We start from the raw sequence: 10,304 nt of genomic DNA, 5'->3' as shown, positions 1-10,304 counted from the left end.
GCCCCTACATATACAGCCCAAAATGCCATTGGCCTTCTTGGCAACAAGGGCACACTGTTGACTCAGATCCAGCTTCTCGTCCACTGTAACCCCCAGGTCCTTTTCTGCAGAACTGCTGCCGAGCCATTCGGTCCCTAGTCTGTTGGAGACAGGAGACTGGGCTAGATGGTCTGATCCCGTCTTAGGTTCTTAAACCTCCTCATTGTACAGCTTGTTCACATTCACAGTGCGATGGGGGTCCTAGCACCCATCTCCTACATACTTTACATGTGTGTGACCTAGTTGGCTGGTGAGAACCTGGGGGAAACATTGCCAGTAGGATGAGACTGAGATGGGCACTCGGCCCTGCTTGGCACAGGAGCACCTGCTGGAATGTATTGGCCTTCCCCATACATCCCTGCACAATGCACAGCGGGCCGCCCAGCTGGGCACTCCTGACCCACAGGCCTCTTCCACAAAGCTGGCAGGTGCTCTCCAGCAGTGCCCGGGGCAGAGTGCTGAGCCTCCTTTGCTGCCTCCCTGGCTCCCGGCAACTAATGGCAGGATCCAGGGGCCCTCTCACAGGCCATGCCGCCCTGCGGCACTGCACAAGAAACCCCCTTTCTGCTCCAGCTGCAGAGACGGGCAAAGGGATGAAGACAGAGGCAGGCAGCCTGGTTTCTGCCCCCGGACAAGGGGGCACCTAGGCCTTGTGGGAACTGCGCTGAGCACGGAGTCTAGGAAGCCAAGGCCAGGGAGCACTAGCCAGTGATGGGAGCAGGCTGGGGCAGCTCCTCTCCAGGGGTGGGGTCAGCCTGAGCCCGGTGTGAGAGAGGCCGATGTCCCTGGCCCTCCTCCCGCTCCCTGCAGGCGGTTTCAGTGCTTGGTTCCGCGGTGGCCGCTCAGATGTTCACTTGCCTGGCGGTGGGGGGAGCATGTGCCGCCGTGAGCCAGCCAGAGGCAGGCACCGCACAGAGCGGAGCGGGAGGTGGCCAGAGCTAGTCTGGTGCTGAACTCCGGCTGGGGAACTTAGCGCACGGGGGTGGGGGCAGCCCATGCTGCCCCCGCGGCACCTGGCCCGAAGCCATGCCAGGCCCCCAGAGGCCTCTGGGCAGTGGCTAGGTGGGGTCCCTGCTTCTGAGACTCCCCGGGTGAAACACTAGGGAGGATGCCCAGCCGTGCCCTGCCGCCTGCCTGAGCCGCGCGGAGCAGCCGAGGCCGGGGCTGCCGGGATGGGGAGCTGGGTTTGACTGGACCGAGCCGCCGGCGGGACCCTTTTGCCCCTGGGGTTTTGCTGGGGGACCCGAGACGTGCGTGTGGAGGGGCGCAGGGAGGCCAGCGAGGCTGTCACCTCCCCCGCCGCCAGCCCGAGCCGCCCGCCCGCCTGCCCCAGCCTGTGCCGGAGCGGCGCCGCTCTCGCTCCCCGGGGGCAGGAGGACTCGCGGGGCAGGGGGGAGCCCTCTCTCCGGCCCCGCGCTCCGGCCCCGCCAGGGCGCCTCGGATGAGAGCGGGGGCTCCAGCGGGGGCTCCGGGCCGCTCCCACCATGCCGTTCCACCCGGTGACCGCGGCGCTCATGTACCGGGGCATCTACACCGTCCCCAACATCCTGGAGCAGCACCCCGTCGAGATCCCCGAGGACGAGCTGGAGGGTGAGTGACCGCCGGGCGGCGGGGCTGCCTGGTAGGGGGGCTGCAGAGGGCTCGCGGGGGGGCTGCATCTCGGGGCTCCCTCCCTTTGCGGGGTCACTTCGCCCGGCAGCCCCTCGGGGGGGGGGGGGCACCTGTTTCCTGGGAGCGGGTCGCGGCCGGAGTTTGGCAGCGGTCAGTGGCGGGGGCAGGGACGTGCCCGCTGCGATCGCCAGAGCCAGCCCTGCGGAGCGCGGCCGGGGCTCCGGGGCATTGATGGCTACCGGGGGGCGGGATTCCACTCGGGGCCGGCGTGGATGGGCCGTGGGGCGAGCCAAGCGAGCTGCCCAGCGGGCGGGGGAGGGAGGGACGTGCCGGCGGCGGAGCAGGAGCTGGGGGGCGGGGGGGGGGGGGGCAGACAAGCGTGCCAAGAGCGCTGGAGAGCGGTGGGGAGCAGGGCAGGCTGGGGGGCGGGGGGAACAGCTCCGGTGCGGAGGAAAGGGGAGCAACGGGCGGGGGCCAAGCGCTAGAGCAGAGGGGACTTCCCAGCCCGGGTGGGGGGGACTTTCCTGTCAGGGCAGGGCCCTGCTTGGGGCCGGGGAATCACCCCCCGCCCCAGGGCTGCTCTGCGGCTCCGACTTGAACCTTCCCCAGCCGCCGTCCCTGTGCCGGTGCGGCAGCGGGATGAGCCGCGGCGGGCAGGGAAGCCCTGCAGCCCCGGGCGCCGGCAGCCAGCCACCGCCATTGGCATTCCGCTCGCGTCGGCCCCGGGCGATCCGTGCAGGGCTCACGCCTGCCAAGCAGGCCCGCCAGGCTCGCAGGCGCCGGGCAGCCGGACAGGGCGGGGTGCGGGGCCCGCGCCGTCAAGGCAGGGGCGCAAACCGGGAAGGGCGGGGAGCCGGGCCCTCGGTGCGGGGGTGCCGCATGCAACAAGCGATTGATCCGCGGCCACGAAGGCACCCTGACGGGCCCGGCCGAGCTTCGCCGTCCCAGCCTGGCGTGGGTCACCCTCACGGGGCCCGGCCGAGCCTCGCCGTCCCAGCCTGGCGTGGGTCACACTCACGGGGCCCGGCCGACTCTCGCCGTCCCAGCGTGGCGTGGGTCACACTCACAGGGCCCGGCTGACCCTTGCCGTCCCAGCCTGGCGTGGGTCACCCTCACGGGGCCCGGCCGAGCCTCGCCGTCCCAGCCTGGCGTGGGTCACACTCACGGGGCCCGGCCGACTCTCGCCGTCCCAGCGCGGCGTGGGTCACACTCACAGGGCCCGGCTGACCCTTGCCGTCCCAGCCTGGCGTGGGTCACACTCACGGGGCCCGGCCGAGCCTCGCCGTCCCAGCCTGGCGTGGGTCACACTCACGGGGCCCGGCCGAGCCTCGCCGTCCCAGCCTGGCGTGGGTCACACTCACGGGGCCCGGCCGACCCTCGCCGTCCCAGCCTGGCGTGGGTCACACTCACGGGGCCCGGCCGACCCTCGCCGTCCCAGCCTGGCGTGGGTCACACTCACGGGGCCCGGCCGACCCTCGCCGTCCCAGCCTGGCGTGGGTCACGCTCACGGGGCCCGGCCGACCCTAGCCATCCCAGTGCGGCGTGGGTCACCCTCACGGGGCCCGGCCGAGCCTCGCCGTCCCAGCCTGGCATGGGTCACACACACGGGGCCCGGCCAAGCCTCGCCGTCCCAGCCTGGCGTGGGTCACACTCACGGGGCCCGGCTGACCCTCGCCGTCCCAGCCTGGCGTGGGTCACGCTCACGGGGCCCAGCCGACCCTAGCCATCCCAGTGCGGCGTGGGTCACACTCACGGGGCCCGGCCGAGCCTCGCCGTCCCAGCCTGGCATGGGTCACACTCACGGGGCCCGGCTAACCCTCGCCGTCCCAGCCTGGCGTGGGTCACACTCACGGAGCCCGGCTGAGCCTCGCCGTCCCAGCCTGGCGTGGGTCACACTCACGGGGCCCGGCCGACCCTCGCCATCCCAGCGAGGTGTGGGTCACACTCACGGGGCCCGGCCGAGCCTTGAGGTCCCAGCGCGGCGTGGGTCACACTCACAGGGCCCGGCCGACCCTCGCCATCCCAGCCTGGCGTGGGTCACACTCACGGGGCCCGGCCGAGCCTTGAGGTCCCAGCGCGGCGTGGGTCACACTCACAGGGCCCGGCCGACCCTCGCCATCCCAGCGAGGCGTGGGTCACACTCACGGGGCCCGGCCGAGCCTCGCCATCCCAGCCTGGCGTGGGTCACACTCATGGGGCCCGGCCGACCCTCGCCGTCCCAGCCTGGCGTGGGTCACCCTCACGGGGCCCGGCCGAGCCTCGCCATCCCAGCGAGGCATGGGTCACACTCACGGGGCCCGGCCGACCCTCGCCATCCCAGCGGGGCGTGGGTCACACTCACGGGGCCCGGCTGACCCTCGCCATCCCAGCGAGGCGTGGGTCACCCTCACGGGGCCCGGCCGAGCCTCGCCATCCCAGCAAGGCATGGGTCACACTCACGGGGCCCGGCCGACCCTCGCCGTCCCAGCCTGGCGTGGGTCACCCTCACGGGACCCGGCCGAGCCTCGCCATCCCAGCGCGCCGTGGGTCACCCTCACGGGGCCCGGCCGAGCCTCGCCGTCCCAGCGGGGCGTGGGTCACACTCACGGGGCCCGGCCGACCCTTGAGGTCCCAGCCTGGCGTGGGTCACACTCACGGGGCCTGGCTGACCCTTGAGGCCCCAGCGCACCGTGGGTCACACTCATGGGGCCCGGCCGAGCCTCGCCATCCCAGCGCAGTGTGGGTCACACTCACGGGGCCCGGCTGTCCCTCGCCGTCCCAGCGCGGCATGGGTCACCCTCACGGGGCCCGGCTGGCCCTCGCCATCCCAGCGAGGCGTGGGTCACACTCACGGGGCCTGGCCGACCCTCGCCGTCCCAGTGAGGCGTGGGTCACACTCACAGGGCCCGGCCGAGCCTCGCCGTCCCAGCGTGCCGTGGGTCACACTCACGGGGCATTAGCCATTGTTGCAGGCCTAGCACAGCGTATCACAATCGCACAGCATGGGAGGTTGGCGCGGCCTTAGCACATTGTGTCACAATCTTATGACATGGGCGATCGTTACTTTTAAACAAAAGGGAACCCCACTGCGCCAGAAGCAACTTTCACTTTCCTATCCCCGCGAGCAGGGGGCTTGTTCCGTGGAGCAGGGCCACGACGGGGTCACGAGCAGTTAGGGCTTTTACATCCCCACGTATTTTGACCAGAATAAGACGTGAGTGGTGCTTGTGTTGCTTTTCTAGAACATCACAAGCCAGGGAGCTGCCTGTGTGTACCGTTGTGTCACACGAGCACACTAACCAGCTGTTGTGATGATCGCAAGCGGGGCGGCGGGGCTGTTCCTTCTCCGCCGTGTGGCGCAGCCAGCCCCGGGGGCCTCCTGGGGCAGGATACGATGTGAGCGGGTTTGCTTTTCTTTAACTGGTCACACTAGGCCGGGGCTGCGCGGCCTGGGCGCCTCTCGCGGTCCCCTCGCAATGCAGCGTGGCTGCCACTCCCGGTCGCAGCGGGTCGGGCTCTGAAGGGAACGACTCCTGCTGGCCTGTCCTGAGAACAGCCGAGTCGCAGGGGCCGCTTCCGTCGCTCTCCCCCGTTAACCCCAGCAGGGAATCTCTTCTTCCGCTTTCCAGAGCGGACACAGGAGGGAGCCAGCCGCGAGCCTAGGGGCCCCGTACAGCTTTCTCCCTCCTTCACCCCCACCGGCATCCCCTTCACCGCCTCTGCCAGGGGGTGGTCTGCAGGCAATCTGGCAGCAGGAGGCAAACCACCCTCCCCTCTGCCTCTCCTCCCTGCTGCTTGAACCCAGCCTGCCCAGAAAGGCCTGGCAGCCCGAGGTGCTTAGTCCCTGCTGTGCCCACACAGCTGGCATTGCAACGTCCCCTTGGGCTGTCCTCCGTGCAGTGAGTTGCGGGGAATCTCAGTCCGACGCCTGGTGAACAGGCGTGTCCCCAGCTCCTTGCAGCCAGACTGAGCAGAGAGGCCAAGGACCGACAGGATCACAGAGACTGAGGTGCCCGAGAAGTGGGCAGGGTAGGCTTGAGGCACAGGTGTGAGGCTGGGGGCAGAGAAGTTGGCCCTGCCATTGTCTCTGTCCTGTGGCTGGAGAGAGGCCCCCCACCCCAGCCCCAAAGCACCTCCCCGGCGCTAAATCCCAGGGCTGGTCCTTGACATAAGGCGTCTCGCCACTGCCTTCCCCAGAAGACCTGGTCTCAGGACAGATTTGGACGGGAAGCTTTCTGCGGCCCAGAGAGAGGAAGAGAGCAGGCAGAACGGACAGCCAGTGCTTTTCAAGTGCAGAAAAGACCTTTCAACACAAATCCGCTGCGCGAAACCCTTGGGCAGGTTTTGGTTTCATCCCCATGTGGAACGGGCACAAGTCTCGAAACCAGCAACGTTGGCACAGAACGGGATTGCCGTGCCCTGGCCAGGTCCGCAGGCTGCACGGAGGGTGGCCACACTGGCTGCCGAGTGACTGCCGCACCCCAGCTAGCTCCCTAAAAAGCAGCAGTTTAGCCAGCATGGCACAGGCCGCTGCCCCATACAATCCCGCCTGCGAGCCTAGGTACATATTTGGGCACCTCACCCATGCTGCCTCCTGAGCCACCATGGCTACCCTGCTCACTCGGGCAGGCCTGCCCGTGCCGGCCTGATTGCAGCATAGGCAGACCCGAAAGGAGAAAACATCGCAGCCGAGAGCAAGATTCCTCCGGGCTCTTTGATGTCACTCAGGAAGCAATGGGGCAGATGACACCAACGAAGCTCGCTCCCTGCTCTGTCCCTGCCAGGCTGCTGGCACGTTTGGCATAGGAGGATTCCTGAGCATCTGGATCACCATAGGCACACCAGGGCCTGGAGTGCCAGGAAATTCAAAGCCCCTCTCCCTTTTCCTCATGAATATGGTCCTCCCCTCCACCTTCTAAAGTCTCCCCCTGCTCTTTTGTGGATATGCTACAACTTGCCCATTCCCTCCCTGAATCATGGGTGTTGAGGAACATAGGAACTGCATGGCACAGATCATTGGACCCTCTAGAGCTGTGTCCCCTCTCTCGGCTGTACTGGACCAGACCCATGGTCCATGCAGTCCAACCAGCTGATGGCTCCGTCCCTTTGGTGTGAAGTCTCCAGGGTTGTTCGCTGCCCGACGCGAAGCCCCAGAGCCCATCTCGCTGGATGACGTGGGGCTGCCGTGCACTCTTCGCTGCGCTCCCGGCCGGCCCCACCTGCTGCACAGTGGTAGATGGGGAATGATGCTCGATTAGTTTGGGGCTCGTGATCTTTGCAGGAAGTCGGGGGCTTCCCTGGTTCTTGGGAGGCCTGGGTCTTTCGGTGTCACTTTAACCTGGTGATTCGGGTTTTGTAGAAACCGTGTTTCACTCTGAAGGGAGCCTGCGCTCTCGGGCAGAGGTAGCAGAGTCGAGATGGGTGGGCGCCCGGGTATGACAGCCGGGCTGCTGCTCCTGCACTCACACTGTCTGGTTCTTGCTTCCTGCTCACCCGCCTTTCTTTCTCCCCCTCCATCTCTGCCCTTTTCGTTCCCAGTCTCCCTCTTTAAAGGGAGCAGGAGCCCAACAACCCAGGAATACAACCCAGGAATACCCAAATGCCTCCCTGCTAGAAGCCTGCTGAAACCAGGGGGCTTCCCTGAGGAAGAGTTTGGTGCAGGGTCTCGGAATTAGACTGTGAGGAAGGATGATCCCATAGTTAAGGCTCCCGGCTGAGACTCAGGAGATGTGGAGTCAATTCTCATCTCTGCCACTGACTCCCTGTATGACCTTGGATAAGTCTCTTAGCCTCCTTGCCTCTTGCGATGCTCCCTGTCTCTTGTGTATTTAGACCAGGGGTGGCCAACCAGTGGCTCCCGAGCCACATGCGGCTCTTCAGAAGTTACTATGCGGCTCCTTGTCTAGGCACCTACTCCGGGGCTGGAGCTACAAGCGCCAGCTTTCCAGTGTGCCGGGGGGTGCTCACTGCTCAGCCCCTGGCTCTGCCACAGGCCCTGCCCCCACTCCACCCCTTCCTGCCCCCTCCCCTGAGCCTGCCAGGCCCTCGCTCCTCCCTGCCCCCTGATTCTCCTGCACACCACAAAACAGCTGATCGGGAGGTGCGGGGAGGGAGGGGCAGGTGCTGCATCCGGGCTGCCGGTGGGTGGGAGGCGCTGGGAGCGGGGTGGGTGAGCTCATGGGGGGCTGCTGACGTATTACTGGGGCTCTTTGGCAATGTACATTGGTCAATTCTGGCTCCTTCTCAGGCTCCGGTTGGCCACCCCGATTTGGACTGTAACTTCTCCAGGCCAAGGACTGGATCTAACTGCACAGTGCCCAGCACAATGGGGCCTGCATCATGGCTGATGTCTCTAGCTGCCACTGTAATACTGAGGAGTTAACCCAGCCCTACCCATCAGTATTCACAGTGTCTCTGCATAGATTAATGCCTAACCCTGGGGCCGTCTCCCACTCTGAGGCCGTCTCCCAACCCCAGGGAGTTCCCCAGGTCAGTCACACATACATTTCCTTTTCTCTGTCCCCAGGGAATGGGGTGGCCAGGTGCTCTCAGCCAGACGTGTCTCCGCCATTACTCATTATCGGGCCCACTGTCCTGTCTCCTCCTCCTCTCTGCCTTTCCTGCCTAACCAGCCTTGTCTCCTCAGACATATCCCCCTCACCCCGGCTCACCACTGTCCCAGACAGCTGACCATTTCCACTGCAGCATCTTCTCTGTTCATCCTTCTGGAGTGGAGGGGCCAGGCTGAACGTAGCAGCCAAGGTGAGGCTGAACCATTGCTTCAGAGCAGCTCCCTGCACCTCTCAGTATGCTCCTGCATGCAGTGGGCCCTTCCAGCCAGCCCCTCCCTCAGCCCCCTCCCAGGCCCCTGTTCTTCTTGGCCCCACACTCTGCTCCAAGCCCCCTCCTGTCTCACACCAGCTGCCCTGTCAAAGCCCTCCCATATGTAATAGAGCCTCACTCCCTGGTCCCACGCCCCCGCCCCTCATGCATGCAGTACACCCCCGGTCCCTGCCTTGACCCTCTCCCTTTGGGTATGAACTATGTCCCCCATTCCCTGCTCTGCCCCCTTTTCAGTACAGCCTCCCTTCCCCACCTCTGACACTCTGGAGCCCTGCGCTGGGCAGAAAGCTTTCAGACCAGCCCATCCAGGCAGCAGTGTGGCTGGTCAGATCCAAAATCACCTACCTCAGAGCCCTTCCTTTGCTGTCCCCTGATCTTTCTTTATGGCTGAATCCCATGACTACTCCATGCTGCCCTGCCTCACCCCCCCACGCGCTTTTACGGGTAAGCTTTCTGACTAGCCACCCAGGTACTCCTGATCCTTGTCATGAGGGTTGTGTGCTAAAGCCCCTGGTTGGTTTCCTCAAATGTAATCCATCATTTCCAAAGCCTGGTGGGATCATAAACCAAGCCTCCCCCGTGAGGGCAGTAAGTGTCGTTATCCCGGTGTTACAGATTGGGAAACTGAGGCACGGGATGTGAAGTGACTTGCCCAAGGTCACCTAGCAGGCCATTGACAGAACTAGGAATGGAACCCTGGTGTTTTGGGCAAATAGCTCCCCCTGTCCCCCAGCGCTCAGCCTACTAGATAGCGCTGCCCATCAGATCACCTTTCCCTCTTAAATCAGCAATGAAAGGAGCCACCACAGCCATCTCAAACCAGGGCACTGGTTAAATTCTTCCTCCTAATAGGGCCCCAGATCAGGGTATTTATCTTAGAAGAGATTGTAAAACTGAAATCATTTCCTTTAGACAGGAGAGGAATAAGAGGGGACCAGAGTCTATGTAATAGTGACTGGGCTAGAGAAGGGAGATTCAGCACTTCTGTTCTCTTTCCTAACACAAGAAAAAGGGGACAAACAATGAGATGTAGGGGGCACAAAACCAAGCAATTTTCACACAGTGCACAATCAGACTGTGGAACTCACTGCCACTGGAAGCTGCCACAAGAATTTATAGCACGAGTCAAAAAGGGATTAGGCATGTATATGGACATTGAAAATATGCAGTTATCCTAACTTTTAATAACAATTGTGGAAGAAAGATAAAACCTGGTGCTTCAGGGCTTAAGCTGGTCTGTCACTATTACAGACCAGGTCAAATCTAATATGGGGTCAGATTATCTCATACCTGCTACTACTGGGTTCTTACACCTTCTGCTGAAACGCATGGTACTGGCCACTGATGAGAGAAAACAGGACTCGGTAGACCTGCCTATGTTCCTAAGCGAACCAAATGCCAGGGTATTGGAAGGTGTAGGCGTTTATCAGACAACAGCTTGGTGGTGGCTGCTGGGGTGCCCTGAGCTGGAGGAGGGGGGAACATTGCCAATTCCCTGGTGTTCCTCTGCCACATAGGTGAGAGCATGTCCAGGCAATCTATCAATGTTTGGGTGGGATGCCCCTTTCTTTGGGGGTACTCAATCCTTAGCTCAGTGGTAGCAGGACATCCTAGAGCTCTGCTGGGATGGAAAGAGCCAGCACAGAAGACAATGGGCTGCTCAGGGCAGTGTTTTCATGGAATCAGGACATTCCATCCACTGAGGGGTCCCTTGGCACAACACATCAGCTCCTTAGAACCATGTTATGAAGGACAATGTTTGTGTTTAACCAGACTCACCCCATGGATCCTGAGTTAGCAGGGATTCCAAGGGTGGGAAAACTACAGCTCAT

General features: G+C 63.7%; 1 protein-coding gene across 1 annotated transcript in view; it reads left to right on the top strand.

Annotated features, from left to right (window-relative positions):
• The first annotated feature begins 1,523 nt into the window (after positions 1-1,523).
• CABP7 (calcium binding protein 7) overlaps positions 1,524-10,304 on the top strand; it is a 102,676-nt gene continuing 93,895 nt past the window's right edge. Inside the window, exon 1 of the mRNA XM_077835299.1 lies at positions 1,524-1,629. Within this exon, the coding sequence (XP_077691425.1) occupies positions 1,524-1,629 (106 nt within the window). The remainder of the gene's footprint in view (positions 1,630-10,304) is intronic.

This window comes from Eretmochelys imbricata, chromosome 15 (genome assembly GCF_965152235.1).
Source record: "Eretmochelys imbricata isolate rEreImb1 chromosome 15, rEreImb1.hap1, whole genome shotgun sequence".
NCBI classification, from domain to species: Eukaryota; Metazoa; Chordata; order Testudines; family Cheloniidae; genus Eretmochelys; species Eretmochelys imbricata.
Note: the sequence above shows the minus strand (reverse complement) of the source record. Positions and strands in the feature narration are given on the sequence as shown.